Here is a 22,614-nt window from a genome sequence, read left to right as displayed (position 1 = left end):
AACATGGCTGGAAGAGGGAGCAGTCCCTCTATGTTTAGAAACTACTGCAGGATAAACTTTATCTGCAGTCATTTTAAAACACAAAGGGACTGCTCCCTCTTCTATCCCTGTTAAATTAAAAACCGTTGCAGATTAATTCCGCCGGCGGAGTGGCAGAATTTAATCAGTAATTTTGTGTTACAAGAGTAATGTGAAAGTACCAAATTCCTCTAATTCTGCAAATGGAATTAGAATTCCACCCGCCCCTTACATTTAACTTACTATCCCTGGGTACACCTTGTACCATATACTAGAGACTTACAGGTAAGTTAAATATGATAATCAAGGATTAGTCGAACGCAAATACACGTTGTGGGGTCCAGAGTCCTGCATAGCATGACCCAGTGCACTTCAGATTAAATAGAAAAACCGGCAGCATTAGTCTAAAAAATGGGTGGGGGGAGGTGATCATGCAATAAAATAACTTTCCTTAAATCTTTCTTTATATTTGTCTTGTTAAACCTACTCTATAGGGTCAGTGTACTAGAAATGAAAAGCACATGTTAGAATGCATGGATTTAATTTCCTTACAATGTGATTTCCATTTAATATTTGAGTTAAAATAATACATTGCTGCATAAAACATGTTTTAAATATGACCACATTATTATTACAAAAATACACATTAACAGACATCTATGCAGTCTCTCGCAAATGATGAATATTAAATGGATAACGCTCAAATCTTTTTGAGTACTAAAATCAATTAATAAATAATGTCGTATTAAAAATACATAACAAGTCGCATGTGTAATATGGTCCTATATTGCTATCTCGGGCTCAGATAACATTTATAAACCTCTCAGCCTTTTGTCTTGTGGTTTATTAATGACACCCCCAAGCCCCATCAATGACAAGATAGGCCCATGTTATAGCTACCCATTATGTATAAAGCAGGCGGTGGCCACAGTGTAGTAACAGCTAGGTTAGAGTTTCCATAGCAACTTTTGTTTCATAAATAACTTTGGCAAGATTTGTCACTTTTGCACAAAACTTTCCAAACAAAACGTTCACCTACCTCAGCTCCTTCATAGAAAGTTTTGCGCTGATCAGGCAAGCAGGGGCCAAAAAAGGGGGGGTTAAAAACATTGATTTCTTATGTTTATTTCCATAGGAATCTTTGCTCTCCGCTCCAGAAGAAATGGCTGAACTGAATTACACCAAAATTGGGTGAACGTTAGAACTTTACCCAGAATGCATGCTTTTTGTAAATCTGCTGCGATGTATTGAAGGAATTAGCGTTTAAAAGGTGCTCAGGGTAGGTATGAAGGGGTTAAAATGTAAGGTATATCTGGACGGTTGGTCCCACAGAAGTCATGCGGTACCAACATTTTTCAAAAGAATTGGCTGAGGGAACTTTTTATCCCATCGCCCATGTCCTGTAGGACCGAGTGATCTGGTTGAACTGCCTGCAGATCTGGGAAAAATGTTGCGGTTGCGACAACAGGACTTGGTCCCCATGTCCTGAGAAACATTGTGAAAAAAGATTTAAGGGATCAGATTACGAACATCTGAACCCGAAGCAGTTGTGGGGGAGGAGAGTATTCAGAGGAATGAAGGCAATGCGCTGCAGGGGGACGGCGACATGCGGGGGGTGGACGCCTGAGGGGAGTAGGATGCACAGCCAGGCCGGAGATTGAGCAACATAGGGGTTGGTTGCCCATAGGGATTTGTTTGCACAGCCTGGCCAGAGTCCACAATGTGCTGACCCTGGAAAAACAGTACCAGCACTGGTATCATGGAGCCGAGAGAGGCCCCCAGTAGGGTACCGCTGTACTGAAAAGCCTTTTTTAACAAAAAGAGAAGGATCTGGTCATGGGCTACACTCAGTGGCTAGCTGCGATTGTGCAGGCTGTAGGCAGTGCACAGTGGGGGTGCATCGTTGGCCCAAACTGTGCGCAGTGTGAGGCGGGCACCCCATGACGGCTTGGTATTTAACATCTCATGAGCTATCTAATATCTGAAGTCATAAGCAGTGCATGATGGGGGCGCAAGTTAGAGTTAGTTCCCTAAACTCTAACTGGCAAATTTCAGTTGTTTTTTATTTTTTAAACGTTAGTTCTTATCTCATTTCAACACCTAACTATAATGTCACACACTGAAAAAAACAAAGGTTAAAGGGACATTATATTTATATTTATAGTTAGGTGAAAATGTCAGTTAAAACACACCATGTTAAGTAACAAATACACTGAAATTCACCAGTTATAGTTATCTCAAGTAACTAGAACTTGCGCCCTAAGATAACTAAAACACGTGCTCTCACCATGCACAGTTTTGTCATCAATGATGTCCCTGCAAATGTTGCAATGATATTATCAATAATGTATAGAACATGTCATAACTGATATAATATGTAGGGTAATTAGCAATGCATTGTGAGGGCGCAAGTGGTTAGTTATAAGTGATTCTGAATGACAAGAGTTGGGAAGAGTGTTCTAATTTGATATGAGCATCATACTGCCATCTGAAATGTCATTAATTAATTTACTTTTCCATTGTGAACAAATTATGCTATAAATTATTCTGATGAAACCTCTGTAGATATATACCCAAGCCTTACCAACATTTCTAGGAATATTGAGCTGTCCCTTACTATTCTACACAGCCGAAACAGCAGTAGGGACCATAATGGCTGCAATAGTTTCCCCCAAGCATAGGGACACCAACATTGAAGACAGCAGCCTCCAAAGCAGGAACAACAGCAGCAACCACAGCTTCAACCATTGTATGTATGTCTGTATGTATGTGGGTCAAAAGAAAAGATACAGTCAATATGTGATTGGAGGGGTAACGGGTTTTTAAGTGTGAGAGGGGACTGGTACTGGGTAATGTTCTCTAAAGAGGTGCATCTAGTACTTTACTAAATTGCAGGAGGGTTTGGGCAGTCCTGATGGATAAGGGGATGTTGTTCCAGTTCCCGAGTGCGTAGCTGCAGAAGCCGTGTTGCCTTGTTTTTTTGTTTATTTTATTTCTTCGTCTGCAGTTTGAAAGTGAATTGGCTGCAAGTCTGCCGAGAGCCGCTGGCGGTGGTGAGCTTGCCAATCAAATAGGCAGTGGTGCAGTCATGATGGCTTTGTAGATGATGAAGCTGGTTTTGAAGATCGTGCAGTCCAGTAAGTAGAGGTTCATCAAGGTGGGCTGATCTGGTCAAATTTCTTCAGGCTTTATGAGGTGTGCTGCAGCATAGAGGATGCTTTTTAGGGAGTACAAGTGTGGAGGCTGGCAGGCTGTAGAGGAGGATAATGCCTTCATCCAGATGCAAGAGTGTGAGGGCTTGAATTGCTTTTCTAAAATCACTTTGTGCGAGAAATGGCTGTACTTTGTTTTAGCAGAGAGCGGGTACCAGACAGTCTTGGTTTTGTTGTCGAGGTATTCCTTCAGAGTGAGTCAGTGTCCATAGTGAATCCAAGTGACTTGACAGTAATGAAAGCTGGTGTTCAAATCCACTCAGATTCATGCAGCTGAGCCAGGTTTTAAATAGTTTTTGCTTGTTGTTCTTGACAAATAAGAGGGATTACTATTTTTGTGGGATTCAGCTTCGGGTTGGTGCTGGGCGTGTAGGCCTGTACAAGGTGTAGGCATATTTGAGGCATTAGATGCCTCAAGCAGAGGGGACTTTCACATCATGCTGTGTGTTGTCTGTATATTGGACTACAACATGGACCAAAAACAGCCACATGTGCAGACCCAGCAGGAACAACAACAGCAATAATAGCTTCTATCACAGCAGGACTGCAAGAGGAGCCTCATCAGTAGTCACAACAGCAGCAAACACAGCAGTAAGAATAGCTGCAATGATAACTGCCAGCAGGGCCCAGACCAAAACAGTGACAACAACTTCCACCACAGCTGAAATCACAGTGGGGACCACAGTAAGGACCACAGCTGCCACCAAGGCAGGGACAATAGCAACAACAATATCTGCCGCCACAGATGAGACACCAGCAGAAAATGCAGCACAGCTGGCACTGTGGTAAGGACACTAGTTTGACAACAGCTGCCACAATAGCAGGAACCACACCGGCAATCACAGTTGTAACCACAAAATAGACCTCATTAGTGAAAACAGCTCCAGCTACAGCAGGGACTGTGGCAGCAAACACACCTGTAACCATATTATGTACAACAGCAATCACAGCAGCAACCACATCTGCTCCCAAAACAGACAACAGCATGATTAGCTCTATAGTAGCAGTGACCACATCTGCCACAAAAGCAGAGATCACAGCAGCAACCATAAACAAGACCACAGCTGCTAACTGGGCTGGAGCAAGAAGACCAGCGACTGTTGCCAAGAGGGAAGGGACAACAGCAGCCACCAGTTGCAATCACATATCTAAGGTATAAGGAACCTCTTAGTATTTTAGTAAAAAAAGGCTCTCAGTACTAAACGTATAGTATTATAGGAGAAGAATAAACAAATAATTCCTCCTATAGCATGGTTTTATTAATACATAATAAACTACTTGTGTCAGCAGCCCACAATGCGCAAATAAGAGCTACAGTAGAACATTTTGAAATGTAAAAACCGCTGAATCATAGCTTGCAAGGTCCAAAAATCACTTTGCATTTTCCAGTTATATTATATTTTAACCCTGAGTGATGACAGACAATACATCATTCTTTAAGACTATCAGCTGATCATGCCACTCTATGTTCTCTATGTTACTGTACTAAATCCATGCCAAACAATTCAAGGCTATGCATGCAATATTGAGGCTGTTCTGTTCTGTTGTAGTTGCATAGTTTATACAGTGGCTGGTCACAATCTCTAATTACAGGAAGTGACCTTGCACTAAAATTTAGGAACTACAAGATTTGTCCCCAGAATGGGGAATAACCGAATAGGGAAGAACCAAATGTATGTGGGAAAATCAGGTCTTTTTTCAAGTCTTTTTTCTTAATTCTAGGGACAAGTCTGCTGACTTTTCCCACCTGCTTACAGGAGGAAGACAATATCAATCAATCAGTATTTGTAGAGCACGGCTCTGTCACCACTGGAGGTATCTGGGCGCTGGGGTGCGAGGTTGAAGAGCTCGGTCTTGAGTGTTTTCCTGAAGTCCGCAGAGGAGGAGGGGCAGGTCGTTCCAGGTCTTGGCAGCGATGTAGGAGAAGGAAGTGCCATCACTGTGGCTGTGACCGATTCAGAGTGTGTTTGCGAGGGCCAGCAAAGAGGAGGGCAGGTGCCTGGCGGGTTGGTGGAAGCTCAGTCGGTGGTTGATGTAGACCGGTCATGTGTGGAGAGCTTGAACTGGCATCTCTTCTGGATAAGGAGTCAGTGAAGGTTTCTGAGGTTGGGGACGATGTGGGTTCGTTTGGGGAGGTCCAGGACGACTCTGGCTGCCATGTTCTGTATGGCCTGGAGTCTTTTAAGGAGTTTGGTAGAGATGCTGGCATAGAGTGCTTTGCTGTAGTCAAAGTGGCTGGTGACGAGGGCCTTGGTGACAGTTTTCCTGGTGTTTACTGGGATCCATCTGAAGAATATGCGGAGTATGCGGAGGGTGTGGAAGCAGGAGGAGGCGACTACGTTGATTTGCTGCTTCATGGTCAGTTCCTTGTCGAGGATGATGCTGGGGTTGCATGCGTGGTCTGTTGGCGTGGGAGGGAGTCCAAGTTTGGCTGGCCACCAGCTGTGGTCCCATATGGATATTTTTCTCTCAAAGATCAGCACTTTCGTTTTGTCTGACTTGAGTTTGAGGCAGTTTGTTTTCATAAAGTCGGCTACACTGGTCATGGCGTTGTGGAAGTTTGTTCTGATGGTGGAGGGGTTTTTGGTGAGTGAAAGGATGAGCTGTGTATCGTCTGCATAGGAGATGATGTTGTGTCCGAGGGATCTAATGATGTCGACCAGGGGGGTCATGTAGGTGTTGAACAATGTGGGGCTGAGGGATGATCCTTGGGGTATGCCGCATATGATGCTCTTGGGTTCGGAGGTGAAGGGAGATAGCCGGATGCTCTGAGGGGAGGGGCAATCCATTTGAGGGCATCCTCTTGTATGCCGATGCAGTTGAGTCTGTTGATGAGGGTTTGGTGGGAAATGGTGTTGAATACAGCTGAAAACTCGAGGAGTGTCATGGAAGTGGTTTTCCACTGAATTGAGAAGTGCTCTGATGTCATCCATGGCTGTGATGAGTGTGGTCTCAGTGCTGTGGTTGGCACAGAATCATGGCGGCCACTCACTCAGAGCTCATTTCTCAGTAGAGAGTGCTATTCCAGACAGGCCAATGGTGATCCCTTCTCCTCTTTGACATTCATTTGTAACTGTGTTTGTAAATCAGGGGGCACAAACTGAATAGCCAAGGTTAAACACTCCCTCCAATTCCTCCCTTTAGGCTTCATTCAGTGCTCTCCCCATTGTCATGCAGGTTCGGCTATCAGGTTCGGCTATCAGGTGCAAAGCCAAACCCCAAGCAGTATCATTTCTGCCTAACAAGTGCATTGGAAACAAAGCCACCTTGTTCTCTGGATTGTGTTCACTGTGCATCAGGGTCAGCGCACAGGGATGGCCCTCATTGTGGCAGATGTCATTTTGCATCTTGGGAGTAACAGCCTGTGGTGGAACCAGGGTCAGCTCTGGTTTCAATGGGAGATCAAAACATGCCATAGCTCACTCCTTAAGAGCACCAGAGGGTCTGTGGCCAGACACTGCAACCCTGAAGAACCAAACTGGACCCTTCCCGCTTCAACTAGCCATGGAAATGGAGCTTTTCTGTACCTATTCAGAGATGTGGCTACTCAATAAATCCTCTCGTGCACACCCAATAACCAGCCTTTCATATGAGAAGAAACAACTCATTGCCAGGTGGCAGAGAGTCATAATGTCACTGGCATCTAACACAGGTTCTCTTATATATCACACATGACAAATGTAAATGGTCTGACCCAACGCAACATTTGCTGCTGCAACTACAAGGTTTATGTTTGCTAGCCTAAGTATTTATATTTAAAGAATCAACAACTCCCCCTCTATGAAGATGTTTTGCATTGCATTTATCTAGCCAGCCTCTGACGCAGAGCACCCACTGCAACCAGTCTGTTTCAAACTTAAAGTTCCTAATACATGGAATAATTACTACATGGACTATTATTCAGAGACACATTAATGGTGTGCTGTGCAGACAAAACATTGGCATGTTCTTGAAGTGGATAAATGTTTAAGTGAATACAGCCGTAGCAGGGGAGCATTACCTGTGCTCAACATCCTTCTCTTCATCCATCCCACCTGGTCAAGCCCAGTTGGGGTGCTTTGAGAAAGGGGTAAAGAGTGGTAACGGTCCAATGGGATTTTGAATGCAGGCGCCCGGGTCAGTGGGTGAGGGGGGTGAGGTAATGTCTGAAAAACAAAAGAAATGCTTGACATTAATAGAACAATATATAAAAAATATTAACACACATTTAATGGTCCAAGAAGTGAATTATCATCATCAGGTTTAATGCAAAGCATAAAGTTGGAAACAGTTTAACATATTAACAATATCTGCTACTATTTCATGTGCTTTACAACATTAAAAATTCAAGACTGTCCTTCAGTCTTGTGTTTTTTGGATTAGTTTGAAACGTATTTCATTTCAAACAATGCCCCTTTCAAGATGGAAGGTGTGTTTCAAAAGAGGGCATTGCTCTTCACAGTCTTTTTTTTTTTTTTTTTTTTAAACAGTCCTCAGAGCATCTCCTATCTGTTTTCATGAATTATGTTTCACATGAATTAAACTTGATGTCATTATTACGTTAAAAAAGTCTCAATGCAACAATGAATTTAGAATGTGGCCCAAGAGCCAGAAACTGAAAGTCCAACTTTTCAAACAGTTGTGGCAGTACTTAACTCTTTGCACCTCAACTTTTGCTCAACTATTTTCTCTACTATGTACTAGTTTACATTTTATTTTTTGTGTAGATTCACTCCTCTATCCAAATCAATCGACTCTTACTCCTTTCTTGAAGTGTTGACCTTGATTCTAACCAAAATCAATTGCTGTGAACAAAGTTGGTCAGGTGGGGGTGTTCAACTCAACATGGTGAAATTTTATTTGTCTTTTTGGTGGTTTTTCAAACTTGTTCTTCTGTATATAAATGTAAATAGCAAAATACAATTACAAATATCTGTGCTTCGCTCACTGATATATCAGAACTTACTTAAATACGGAAACAAGCATTGGCAAAGCCAATAGGTCTCTCCTACGTGAGATGAATTGTTTTTTTAGCCCTGTTGCAGAACAGCACGTTGCTATGCAGCACAGTTGTAAGTTAAAAGAAAAGTGCTATGGCACAGTTAACCCTGGTCACATCATGGTACTTTTCTGTTCTCTTTTCAACCCAAGTCCACAACAGCCACTCTAATATTTCTGAACATGCATGTTAATTGTCTTTGATTCTTTTTCAGTGCTGATTTCTATTTTGCATTAAACACTAGTTGGACTTTAGGGTCCCTGTTGCGTTATTCTATTTTTAACACAGAGTCTGCTCGCCCCCAAAGGGTCTAACCTGTGTTCTGCATGTCCAGGAAGAAAAGACTGTAGTGGCACTGCTTTGGCCAATAGTGCATGGTTCCTGATGTTTGTGCAGATGGCAGCACTGCTTTGGCCAATAGTGCATGGTTCCTGATGTTTATGCAGATGGCAGCACTGCTTTGGCCAATAGTGCATGGTTCCTGATGTTTGTGCAGATGGCAGCACTGCTTTGGCCAATAGTGCATGGTTCCTGATGTTTGTGCAGATGGCAGCACTGCTTTGGCCAATGATGCCTAGTTCCTTATATTTGTGCAGATGGCAGCACTGCTTTGGCCAATGATGCATGGTTCCTGATGTTTGTGCAGATGGCAGCACTGCTTTGGCCAATAGTGCATGGTTCCTGATGTTTATGCAGATGGCAGCACTGCTTTGGCCGATAATGCATGGTTCCTGATGTTTGTGCAGATGGCAGCACTGCTTTGGCCGATAATGCATGGTTCCTGATGTTTGTGCAGATGGCAATGTGTCCAGTTCGGTGATCCTGAGATTACATCTTTCAGTTGTGTTAACAGTCATGGGAGCAACTCTAATAAGAAAGCATCATTAGGTGATGGAGGTGGTTTTACAAGCAGGGAATCTGGTCTTGTGACCGCAGTGCGGTCATTTGGCGGGAATCGCATGGCGGGCGGCGACTGCCGCCCGCCGCGGTTAGAATCAGGCCCTAAGTCGCTTTTTGTGCCAATTGAATTGTTTTCAGTGTCATGAAGTGGAGATCTGTCACAAGCCAGTGCTTTACTAAATAATTACATGATTAAAGGAGTAAGTGTGGTGCTCTAAAAGGTGTTTTCATCCAATTTCTAGTGAAATTACCACCATACTACACTGCTACAGGTTGAGCTTTCCTGTGACTGGCATATTCCATGTCTGGGGCTCAGTGAGCAACTACCAAACTTCTGGATTCTGCAGAAGCAAATACCTGCAAAACTCATGGATCGTTCCTCCAGGAAACTGAGCTTCCAACATGAGGTGCAGAACACTCAACATCAGATCAGAATCAATTTGTGCGGGGTGGATTGTATTGGCGTGGGGTAGATTGGATTGGTGTGGGATGGGTTGCATTGGTGTGGGATGGATTAAGATGGACTGTATTGCACTTGAGTGGGGTGGGTTAAGGTGAACTGGATTGGAGTGGGATGGATTGGAGTGGAGTGGATTGGATTGGGGTAGAGTGGGGTGGATTGGATTGGAGTGGGGTGGATTAGATTGGTGTAGGTGCGGTGGATTTGAGTGGTGTGCAGTGAGGTGGACTCGATTGGACTGGGGTGGATTAAGGTGGTGTGTGGTGGATTGGCGTTGGGTGGATTAAGGTGAACTGGATTAGACTGGGGTGGATTAAGGTGAATTGAATTGAACTGGGACCGACTGGGGTAAAGTGGGTGGATTGGGTTAGATTGGATTTGGGTGGGTTGGATTGAAATGGGGTTAGTTGAATTGGAATGGGTTGGATTGGAGTGGTGTAGGTTTGATTAGAATGTGGTGGTTTGGAATAGGATGAGTTGGATTGGAGTGGGATGGGTTGGACTGGAGTAGGGTGGGTTGGGCTGTAGAGGGGTGGGTTGGACTGGAGTGGGTTGGATTGTGGTGTATTGGAGTGGGGTTGATTGGTTTGGAGTGGGTTAGATTGGATTGGGCTGGATTGGATTGGTGTGAAGTGGATGCAGTGGAATGGAGTGGGGTGAAGTGGGATGGAGTGGGGTGAATTGGAATGGAGTGGGGCGGATTGGATTGGGCCGAGATGGATTGGACTGGAGTGGGCAGTCTGGAGTGGGGCAGACTGGAGTGGGGGCAGATTGTTTTAGATTGGAGTAGGACAGATTGTTTTGGATTGGAGTTGGGCAGATTTGAGTGTGGCAGAATGTTTTGGTTTGCAGAGGTGCAGATTGGACTGGGGCACATTGTTTTGGATTGGAGTGGGACAGTTATTTTTGGATTGGAGTGGGGCAGATTGGTTTGGGGCAGTTAGCGTTGGACTGGAGAGGGGCAGACTGGAGTGGGGCAGATAATTATGGATTGAAGTGGGGCAGATTGTTTTGGAATAGAATGAGGTAGATTGTTTGGGATTGGAGTGGGACAGGTTGTTTTGGATAGGAGTGCAGCAGATTGTTTTGTATTTGAATAGAGCCGATGGTTTTGGATTGGAGTGGGGCAGATTTTTTTGGATTGGAGTGGGGCAGAATTCTTTGGAGTGGAGGGGGGGCAGATTGTTTTGGATTGATGTGCGTCAGACTCGAGTGGGACAGATTGTTTTGGATTGAAGTGGAGTTGACTGTTTTGGATTGGAGTGGGGCAGATTGTTTTGGATTGGAGTGGGCAGATTGTTTTGGATTGGAGTGGGAGAGATTGGAGTGGGGCAGATTGTTCTGAGTTGTATTGGAGTAGATTGCTTTGGTTTGTAGTATGGCATATTTTTTGGATTGTAGTGGGCAGACTGGAGTGGGGCATATTCTTTTGCATTGGAGTGGAGCAGACTGTTTTGGAATGGAGTAGGGTAGATTGTTTTGAATTGGAGTGGGACAGATATGAGTGGATTGCAGTGGCGCAGATTGTATTGGATTGGAGTGGGGCAGGTTGAAGTGGGGCAGATTGATTTGGAGTGGGGACGATTGTTTTGGAGTGGGGCAGACTGTTTTGGATTGGAGTGGGGCAAATCGCTTTGTATTGCTGTTTTGGATTGGAGTAGGGCAGATTGTTCTGAAATGGAGTGGGACATATTTGTTTGGATTGGAGTGGGGCTGGTTGGAGTGGGGCAGATAGTTTTGGATTGGATTTGGACAGATTGTTTTGGATTGGGATGCGATGGGGCAGATTGTTTTGCATTGGGGTGGGGCAGATTGCTGTGGACTGGAGTGGAGCAGACTGTTTTGGATTGCTTTATTGGAGTGGGGCACATCTGTTTGGATCGGAGTGGGGCAGATTGTTTTGGATTGGTGTGGGGCAGACTGGAGTGGGGTGGGTTGGGAGGCCTGGAGAAAGCCCAAATGAATGTGTAAATTCCCTGGGGTATTCTGCTTTTCACCGCAGCACTAAAGCCCAAATGAAAGTGTCAATTACGGACTATTGGGCGAGGGGCGCAAATCATCCCCACATTTCGCTTCTAACATCCCTCAAAGGACATTACAGGTAGTTACAAGGACACGGTCACAGGTAAAAAGGTTGACACTTCTCGGCCTCAGTGGCCCCTCCCCTTCATTCACAAAGGACAGAGAACTTGCCACATGAGAAACTCAGGGGCCCTCCCTCCTGGGCCACAAACATAGGGCCTGATTTACGAGGCCCTTGCGTTACAGCGTTAGGAGAATCTACAAGATTTAATTGCACCATTTTTGGCATCATTTTCAACGCCTCTTCAAAGCAGGCGTTAAAAGGACGCACCCATTGAAATCAATGGGCTTCCTTGCACTTTGCTCCACTAGCGTCAACATTTCTGACACTAATGGAGCAAAGCGCCACAATAGCACCAGAAATGTTGACTCTATTGGCCTAACGTGCATCATGGTGTGCCATATTGTAAATACGGCGCACCCATGGTGTCGTTAGGTGCGGGTGTGCAAGATTCTTGTAAATCTGGGCCTCAGTGGGATTTTCTCTGGTTCAATAACAGATTATGTTAATTTTCTAAAGGAGGCTCCTAGCAAGAGGAACACCAACTACAGATAGCCCTTTATCCCTCTCATGTCAGGTTTCCTGTGTCATACTAAAAGGAGGAGAGATTTCAGATGCAGGAAGGGGCAAGATAGATCTAGCACGCTTCTGCAAGGTATCCCTCGTGCATGGATACAGGCTAGCATCTGTAACTACCGTACCCACGTTTTGGAGGCAGCATGTTTTCGTTGTTCTAGTTTTAATATTTTGATTATCTTGCATATGTTGTTGAGTTTGCGCGTGTTTCATTACGGTTGTGAGTCTGAATGTGGGTGAATGGAAGAATGAGTCATGGAGAGATGACTGGATGCATGAGTGCAAAGATGGGTGACAGTGTGCGTTTGTGATGAATTATTGAGCATTGAAACTCATCAGTGACTGAAGGGGCATTTTAATGTATAAGCCAGACCTGTTGATGTCGTCAATATTCGTTCAATTAAGAAAAACCCTGCAGGGCATTACTTTTGATTCCATATATATAATAAAAACATCTCCCAGCGAGGCACTGCAGGAGTCAAGACATCAGACCTTAACATGAGAAGGAAAATGATTAGGCATTTTCTGCACTGAGTGCCCTCTTGAGAGAAATGTTTTGTGGACAGTGACTGTGGTACAGCGTGAATTTAAACGAATGAAGCAAAATATTTTCATGAGAAACCAAGAATAAGTAGTCCCATCCTGAATTACATTTACATGTCAAAATGTTTCTCATGGTGCAGATAAAATCCCTTACCCGGTCCACAAAATGAATATACCCGTATTGTCTCTTTCCCCTCACTGGCACCAGTTTAAGCAAGAACTGAAAAGTGTCTGCCACTGCCCTGCACCATGGGCTTTTGATTTGTTTGTACAAGGTACATTTTTGATGAAATCAGGAAATTATGCAGATGTGTGAAAAAATCCATAATTAAGCAGAAAGCGCCACGGCCAAAGAATCATGTATTGCCCATGACCCCGCCTGCAAACCTCCAGTCTCCTGTCACTCAAATAATGGAATAACTGCCCTAAAGCTCACCTCAGAAGCTGAATTATTCACCTACAAGCTGTGTTTTAATATTATCCAATTATATGGCACTCACCGTTCATTTTTGTACCTACAAAGAATAAATCGCGAAACCACTGACCTCCGGAATTCATATTGCCGTGAAGCAGGCGGGCTAAGCTCTGCACAGGTTTGTTAATAATAGTGCTGTGAAACAACTTCCAAAATTACATGCGTCAATGCTACAGTCCTCCGTGTGTTTGCGTCCACCAAGCGGTTTTTCCTGCATTGCTTTGCAGAATCAAGCCACCGGCGCTACCCCTGGGACCTGCTTCATCAAATTCCTGATGAAAGTGGTGCTATCTCTGAGGCGCGCGCTTCCGAAGATGGCGTCCTCACCCGGGGCAAGGCCAGGCCGGGGCCAATGCGCTGTGACGCCAACGTCAGGCACCTCACCCAGGGCGCGCGGACTGACTGGTGCTTTCTGTGCACGCGGAGGCAGAAAGAATGCTCAGGGTGATGGGGGAGAGGCACCATTGATGAAAGAGAAAATACAGGGAATAGTTTAGCGCATCTTTACAGCCCCTAAAGCAATAGTACTGTCTAACAACATTAAATGGCGCCTGGATTAGGGAGTGAAATTCTCAATCAAGGGCTGGTGAGATACTTGTATAGTGTGTACCTCGCAGAAAGGCAGCGGAGTGCTGTACAGGGTCAAATGCAAAGATAAAGTCAATGAGTGATTGCACTGGTGGGTGGGTGAAATCCGAGAACGGAAGGGCTGCTTCTGTGCACTATGCTGAATTGTATGGGCAATGTATCTTTCATGATCTAGCAGACCCATAGTCACTAATTTTCCCGGGTCCGTGCGTGATGTGCTGCTCCAGTCCAGTCCAGTTGTTTCTTTGAATTCTGGGACTTGTAGTCCCGTTTTATAATGGAATAAATATAACTACAAGTCCCCGAATTCAAAGGAAAAACATGGACTGGAACACCATATCACACATGGACCAGGGAAACTTGGCAGGGCTCCAGACCGAAGCAGGTATGTGCAAGGATTCATGACCTCAACTAGCTTTTCTGGACTTTTATCAGCACTGCAAACATTTTACTTTTAAGGAAGATGTTGGCACCAGATGAGCCTGCTTCCACATCCTGAGGATGCTTTGAAAAAATCTTCAAGTGGCTACCAGAGGATACTAGGAAAACAGTCACACCAGTCACACAGGCCTTGATAATCAGCAGACTGGACCACGGCAAAGCACTCTATGCTGGAATCACCAAACAGCTCCTAAACAGGCTCCAAACAATCCAAAACGCTGCTGTAAGACTCATCCTATCCTACCTCGCCACGTCCACATTACCTCCACGCCTCAAGGAATTTCACTGGCTACCCTTACACAAAAGCACTTGGTTCAAAGTCCTCACACACACAGACAGAGCAATAGGCCCTGCCTCCCTCAACCTTCCGCGTTCACTTCTACCAACCTCCCAGGCAGCTCCGCTCAGCCTGACTCTCACTAGCGCATGTACCTGACATACACAGTAACAAAGCCGGAGGTCGCCTTTCCTCGTACATTCCCCCCAAAGCATGGAACGACCTCCCACATCACAGATCCTACTCACTGCTTCTTGAGTTCTGCAAGAAGCTGAAGACCTGTTTTCTTGAATAATCCCTCCTGGGAGACAGCCGCCTACCCATCTGTGAAGCGCCTGGATACCCTCACTGGTGTCAGTGTGCTATACAAATACATATAACAATATAACAAGTGTCAGAAGAACATTGGGATATCAGAATTATAACAAAGGAATACAAAGGATTTGAACAAACACTGTCAATGATGAAAGGTCTTGTGAAAATGTTTGCCATGTGAAGACAGATGTTCTTCTGTGTGTAGGATGCGTTAAAGATAATAATATTCCTCAAAGGAAATGTTACTTATATCAGCATACAAGGTGGAACTAGCACAGTCACCTGTCTACATACAGTGATGGGCTAAGGACCACTACTAGCAAACAAGGTGCGCACCCCTGGGCCAGGATCAAAAAGTGCTGAGAAGATCAGAAAGTGCAGGCCAAGAACGCATAGCGTTGGACCACTTTCACATAGCACTGGGCCAAATTCATAGAAGTGCTAACGGACCTGGTTTCTGGAAATAGGAATCTGTACTCAAATTATTTTAACCCACCGCGCCTATCATTGTGACCTGGGATAACCTAAAATTCATCAACCACTTACAGAATATATACATCAATCCTAGCTACTCTCTGATCAACACATGCGTGACACCCCCCGCAACCAAAGGAGGCCCAAAGCATAGGACAGTTCACTTTCTACCATTGATCCCTCTCCACCTCGCCATGCCATCTTGGATATTCTAATCGGTACCACTTCTGCCAGCCATCCTATTGCCGCCACCCCATTCCTTATGCGATACACAACAACCTCTCCCCTCTGCAACAACCTACACCAAAGGGTCACTTCAATCACAACCTGAAGCACTGTGCACCTTCTCTCCAACCACCCAACCTACAACCCTGGATCATGCTGTGTATTCGATCTATGAAAACCAAGGTGTGAGCACTCCGTACACGGTGGAAGAACAAGACCACCGGACATCTGTGGACATATATCCATGTGTCCAAGCCCTAGGCACTCTACCCTTGACCCTAGATAATACCACACCATCATTCTTCTAAAACCTTGTTTCCCCCCACTGTCCTCCTCCACAATAGCTCTCCACTCCACTCGCCACCACATGTGCTTGCAACACATGAATCTGTATTAGCTAGTGACTTTATATCTTAATTCTCCAGTAAAAATCACCATTAGACATACTCTGGCTATACTGCTCACTCTTCTTGCACACCGAGTCCCCTCTACTGCACTTACCTTTACTCCTCCAGTTCACCACCAGATGAGTCACAAACATTTCACCGTATCTACGAATCATGCTCCCCCATCTACTCCTCTCATCCCCATGCTCACTCCATGGAGTGTATTCTCTGCTTTACTTTTCTATCCCATCACTCCCTTACATGTGGGACCCCTCCATGATGTTTCAAATCAGCAGTGGCCCTGTCCTTACCAAATGAGTCTACAGCGTCCCCTTCCTTCCCCTCAAACTATCACTCAGCCTTTCTACCCTCATCCTCCAATTACAATCTGCACTGTAATTAACAAACTAGGTAGACGTAATCCAGCTATCCTAAAATGTCACATATTTTGTACCATTTATAACCCTGATGTATGCTACTCCTTCTGTTCCCACTTCTGATTCCACAACCTCTTATCCATCTGAGCTACCACGTGCTCCAATGCATCCCCCCTTTTTACCCACTTTAATCCTTTGATGACTATCTTCAGTCTGCTAGAATTTAAGATTATTTTTGAGGACTTCATGATAAACTCAACACTCAAACAAACGCACAACCTAATCCAAGCATCTTTTGAATACACTAGTTATTTGCAATTCACCTTTCATCCCACTCACAATGCAGGTGATAGTCAACCTTGTTATCTCAATTCATATTTATTCAACCAAGTGGCTGGACAGCATCCAAACTGTTTGCTCAAACAACTTCCAAATCCCTTTCTGCAATCAGTACACCCCTCTGCTCCTTCCAAGACTTGATAAACCCTCCTAGGATACCTCAGTCGCATCTCCTACCAGGATGTTAATGACAAAATGCCCTTGTTTACAGTCTCTCTTTAGGTTTGGTCCTGGACATGCTCGTCACAAAGTGAGTGCCCTCACTGGTACGCTAGCATGCGATGAATATGTCAGGGCATATGAGGATGTGCCTTTGTATTTGGGGATACACCTGAACATGCAATGTTCTAACTGGGCCAATAATGTGGATGCTTCACCTTTGAAGCTGAGCTCTAGCATTTAAGTCAGTTCTTCATCAAATGAAAGCCTAGCATATTGTGTCTGCACTCATGGCACATTGCAGCAACACCTTAGGAATTATATGCATTACAATTAAAATCCTCTAGTAACCTCTTAGCTTCTTCAGATTATTGTAGATTCTTCAATGTTAGCATGTCATGTGATGCCATCAATGGCAAAGGGCTTGTGATGTTGTGTCAGCTATTCTGGCACGCATATGAATCCATTCTGGCCATTCTGAAAAAAGGATTGTGGTCAGTGCCTGAAGGATGCAGCCCCATCATGAGGGACTGTCGGCCTGTATCATGGATGGGCTTCTGTGCGCGACTTGGCATCTTCCATTAAATGCACCCCGGACCACATTTGCCTGTTGCCATGTACATCATTAAACTTAGTGCTTCCACCACATGGGAGCCATTCTACAGTGACTATGCATTTCCAGTATTACTAGACCCATGCACTTGCAAAGAATGTGCTTTGCACTACAAGTTAATATTATTACATATAAACCAAACCTGAAAGATAAGGTGTTTTTTTAAGTTATCCTCTTTTACTTTAAACAAAATTCACGTGCGATGAAAAATGTTCTAATGAGCTTCTGCAGATATTCATTGTCATACTTTATTCACTCACAATAGACATGTTCTTCACAGTTTTTGAGTCTCATGGGGCTTATTTATAATTGGACTTTGCTGGCCATGGAATATTTAGGTCACTAGATAAAATGATTTCACCAAGGAGAGGTCAGACCCAACAATGTTAATTGGTTCTTTTGATGAAGAGACTCACAATTGAATCAAGAAAGAGCCCTGGATGTGGTCTGCTTTGTTTCCAGCCAGGCCTTTGTCATTTGTCTTCATAAAAGACTTAAAGACAAACCACCAGGTTCCAGGGCGACGACTAGCTGGATCGTTAACGACTGAAGGTACACTCAGACTAATAAACCTGTTCCTGGGGTTGTATTTGTCATGGGTGCTGGTCAAGTAGGGCAGAATTTAGTAGTATGTTTCATGCACCATTTTCTGGAAGGCTGACAACACTGTTAGTTGCACCCATGCCTTCTCAGCGGCCTCGGCATCCGAGCATTGCAGTATTTTGCTGGATCCCGCTGTTCCTGGGGCTCAGAAGACACTGTACGAAGCCTGCGTTTGCAGGCTGGTAGAGTCTCTCGCTTGGGCCTGTTTCCTCTTGTGTTCTTGGGCTCCTGGCTGCAGCTCCTTCTGTCTTCAACTGCAAAATGGCAGCCACCTTCCTGAGGGTTTGTAGCTGCCTTTTAAAGCAACTCCACAGTAGTTGTCTCCAATTTTCATTCTCCTTTCTTTTCCCTGTCTATCATGGCTGTTCATCCTTTGGTAATTTCCTGACTTTCCCAATCCTTTATGTTGGCTCTCATGTGGTGTTTGATGTTATTTCCTTTTCTTGATCTTTTACTATTTATAGGACTCAGTTTGGTTGGCAGAAGCCATGTTTCTTCGCTTATTTCCTTGCTCCCTCCACTTCCTGATCGTGACTCTTCGCTCTTGAGAATTCCTTGTCCGGATTTCTGACTCCTAGTTTTCACCTACCCGGAGAAGATTCATCAGGAAGGTTTTTTTAACACCTTTGGCTTTTTCCTGCTGAGAAGGGCAGCTTCTTGATGGCACTTGCCTACCACATATTCCAGCGTGTGATGACATTGTGGCTACCAGAAACATTTGCTCTTACCTTGGACAGGGGAAGACACTGATCTGGATTGCAGGTAAGATTCTAGCCCTGAATAGCGCAGACTAGAGTCTCCCAGTCGCTGCTCTCACGTAGTGTACCGACACGCCAGTCTATTCCATTCAGATGAACAAAGTGGCCATTGTGAGAGTGGTTAAACCACCTTCAGTAATATAAAACATGTTCTTATTGTGAAAATAAGGCAGAAGACTGCCCTCGGAGGCATGGCTGATATATTAGGAACTATCCTCAAACCCACTTGCCCATCAGAGGCAAACTTGGTTTGGTTTGTCAGTAGTAGCTTGCATCTGGAAGACCACACAGGGATGCAAGCCAATTTATTTACGTATTCATTCATTCATTTCTTGGTATATTTATTTCGTAAAGCACAAGTAGAATAAAACGATGTTTTAGAACACATGTCTCAGGGAAGGACAGGGGAATGACAGACAACTAATTATGCAGGCATGATTATGATTTTGTGATGGAAAAGGTGACTCACCAGTGATTTGCTGAATTTGTTGAAGTTTGCTTTATGGTACATGGCAAAGGGAATGAGTCCCAAGGTCAAGAGCTGTGAGAGTGCAGAAACCTTTTCCCAAACCATTTGTTTCTCGGTAAATTGGTTAATTGTGTGATAAGGAAGAAACAATTTGGAAAGTACTCGGAAGCTTTCTTATGCAAGGTCTCCTTGATCAGGCAAATCCCCTCAGTTTCAATGATTTTTGTGATCTGAAACCAGTGCAGTTAAATATTGTGACCTCTCCGTTCCAACAATGAGCCTTTGTGAACTGAACAAATGTAGCTGGCATTACTACATATAAACTTTCTCTAAATAGGTTCATATTCTTCATCCCTGTCACTGGCCACCACCTCAACATTCACAAAAAAGCTTACTTTTTACAGTCTTTGTGAGAACTACATAGACTGTTCTTATTAAATAATATTTCACAAATTGTGCTAGTAAGCAAATTAAAGTTTTAAACCACATTAAAAAAAAACACTGGTGCACGAAATAAGGGACTTTATTTTTACCTGCCGTGCCTGAAGATCCCTCAGACGATCAGCTACGGAGAAGGTTCTAAGTCTGTCTCCAGCGTTTGTCTTGTGGTAGCTCTCATACTTGCTTTGAGTATCTTCAGAGCTGGTGGAAGGAAGAGGCTCTGAAGCATCCAACTCTTCATCAACAGAACCATCAGCTGACACGTCGGACAAGGTCTCTTCTTCTAGAACGGGGCATTGCATGTTGGACAGCTGGCTATGCGTAGACCCGGAGTATGAGCCTCTCCAACGAGAGGGTTGCACCTCTGAGCAGCAGCTGAGGGTCTGGTCCTCTGCTTTTACCTCTTTCTCTAAGAGATTCTAGGAGTTAGAAGTAGGATAGAAGTATGGTTAACTAGATAAGTGACATTAATGCACTAAAATTATTGAGTCTCCTATCAGCGCTGCCCTACTGTAGATTTGGACATTGCATGATGAAACAATAGGAATATTACGAAATGGGAATAAAAAGGTAGTTGAGTAAACTATATTGAGACCACTCCATTACTAAATTAAAGGAGGTACATGTACAGCTCTACGGTCCTTCAGCCTGTACTGCTGGTCTAAAGGGAAAAATTATGACTGTGCAGCAATACCATTTCCCCATGCACAGGTTTTATTCTGTTCTGAAGACAACCAGTGGAGTGATGGTAGGAAGACATTACATCTTATGTCCTCATTACAGGTTTGGCGGTCCTAGGATTGACAAACCCGCATTGGCGGTCGGACTGTTGCAATCCTGGTGGTCCAACCATCAGATTCCGATCGTGGCAGTCGGACCGCCAGGAGACCGATGTGTCCGCCAGGATCACGGGTCCCGACGGGTTGGTGGTGATCAAAGTCGTGGTTAGCCACGGCAGCTCCAAGTTCGGCACCGCCGTGGTGATCACCACTTTCCTTTCTGCCAGCCTTTTTATGGCCGGGTCACCGCCATGAAAAGGCTGGCAAAATGGCAGAGTTGGGGGCCGCAGAGGGGCCCCTGCGGGCAGTGAGGGGTCCCTCTGCCAGCACCCTTGGAATGTGCATTGTCTGCTATGACAGCGCCCATTCCGAGGGAGTCTGGTGCGACAGCATTGGCCTAGGCTCCCTGCGGGAAACCAGGGCCAATGCCGCCACACTGTTTCCATTGAGAAGACCATCGGGAACGTTGTAATATGATGTTTCGGCCGGTCAGCACGGTGCAAACATCGTCATACGACGGTGGTGAGGTCGCCGGCTTGACGCCGCCTCACGACCGCCGTATTGGAGTTTGAGTGGTCAGACCGTAAAGTCGTAATCACCCCCTTAGTGTTAGATAGATACTGACCAACGGGGAAGAAGAGCAAGTGAGTGTTCTAGAGATGTCTGAAGTTGGTGGAATGTACCTTTTTAGAAATACACATTATTTACTGCAAGAACAACTATATCTTAACAGAAGTAATGTAGCCATGCAGTTGCTTCTAATATCTATACAGATATAGGGCCTGATTACAACTTTGGAGGAGGTGTGAATCCGTCCCAAATGTGGCGGATATACCACCAGCCGTATTACGAGTTCCATAGGATATAATGGACTCGTAATACGGCTGGTGGTAAATCCGTCACTTTACCGTCACTTTTGGGACGGATTAACACCTCCTCCAAAGTTGTAATCAGGCCCAAAGTCTCTTTATAAAGGTAAACTGTGGAAGCAGTTTTTTTCTCTTCATAGATCACAGGAGAACATGGAAATATTGACAGTGCTGCAGCAGCCTTACAATTGTCTTTAATATTTGCCAGGAGGTTAACCTTTGTGCAGCCTTTTATCTCCATGCAATGTAAAATGTGTTTCTGCATCACTCATAATATTGATGTTGTCATTTGTGATGTCACTTCCTTTGTGGTGAAGTAAAGGACACAATGAAGAGAGGTTTTTATCACAGCCTGTACAAAGTATGCAATTAATGCCTTCTAACATTTAGACCCCAAAACATGTATGTTTCACATTTATATCAAATTTAGATTTTACTAAGTATATATGGAATTACAGTGAACATCAAAGGAGGCCTGTATCGAAGCAGAACTCCTCAACTGGTATATATATATATATATATATATATATATATATATATATATATATATATATATATATGAAGCCTGAAGGCAGCTTATGATCATCGTCTCACAAGACAACCAACCTGTGAGGATTAAAAAAGCATGAAAAGCAAAATCAACATCTATGGAAAGAGTCTGGTGTTCTTACTTGCGCAAAGTGCATGTCTTCAAGACAGTTCGTTTCCACAAAGGGTCTCCTTCTGTCCCTGCTAAGGCTCCTTTGGCATAGGTCCCGCTCATTCTGGGAGCCAGAGACACGGCTCGTAACATGTGCTTGCGTCGCTTCTCCATTGGCCTCTGGGACAATGCTCACTGCATCAGCATGTTTGGCCACTCGCTTCAGGATAGGGTGCAGTGCAGGGGATGACTTGCTGCCAGTGAGCTCTAAGTGGGGATTTGTCAAGGGTGGTCCCTGGGTGATTGTTGAGCTCTCTGTGGGATCCTGGCACTGCACATCCTTTGGAACCTATGATTTAGAGAGCAGTAACCATTTCAGAAAGACGAGAATTGAAATTGTTTCAATAAATTATGTACAAACTTCTATGACTGCATACGGTTAATATAACAAACTAGAATTCTGAGTAAATGGATTTTTTAAAAATGCTCCTTTTTAATACAAAAAATCGAATTAATAATAGAACCTTCAAATCTTGCTAAAAACGTGGGGTCATACAATACATACGGAAATGTTAGAAACTGCAGAAGGTGACATTTCTGCATCATTTCATTGAGG

At 44.3% G+C, this 22,614-nt stretch overlaps 1 protein-coding gene across 2 annotated transcripts in view; it reads right to left on the bottom strand.

The window, feature by feature from the left end:
* Window positions 1-22,614, bottom strand: part of ARHGEF9 (Cdc42 guanine nucleotide exchange factor 9) — a 902,972-nt gene that overhangs the window by 650,069 nt on the left and 230,289 nt on the right. For both annotated transcript variants that reach the window (XM_069210611.1, XM_069210616.1), the window contains exons 4-6: window positions 22,030-22,347; window positions 19,803-20,129; window positions 7,231-7,375 (exon numbers count right to left, since the gene is read on the bottom strand). In XM_069210611.1, coding sequence (XP_069066712.1) covers window positions 7,231-7,375; window positions 19,803-20,129; window positions 22,030-22,347 — 790 coding nt within the window. The remainder of the gene's footprint in view (window positions 1-7,230; window positions 7,376-19,802; window positions 20,130-22,029; window positions 22,348-22,614) is intronic.

Source organism: Pleurodeles waltl, chromosome 2_1, assembly GCF_031143425.1.
Source record: "Pleurodeles waltl isolate 20211129_DDA chromosome 2_1, aPleWal1.hap1.20221129, whole genome shotgun sequence".
NCBI lineage: Eukaryota > Metazoa > Chordata > Amphibia > Caudata > Salamandridae > Pleurodeles > Pleurodeles waltl.
This window is presented reverse-complemented; position numbering and strand designations above follow the sequence as displayed.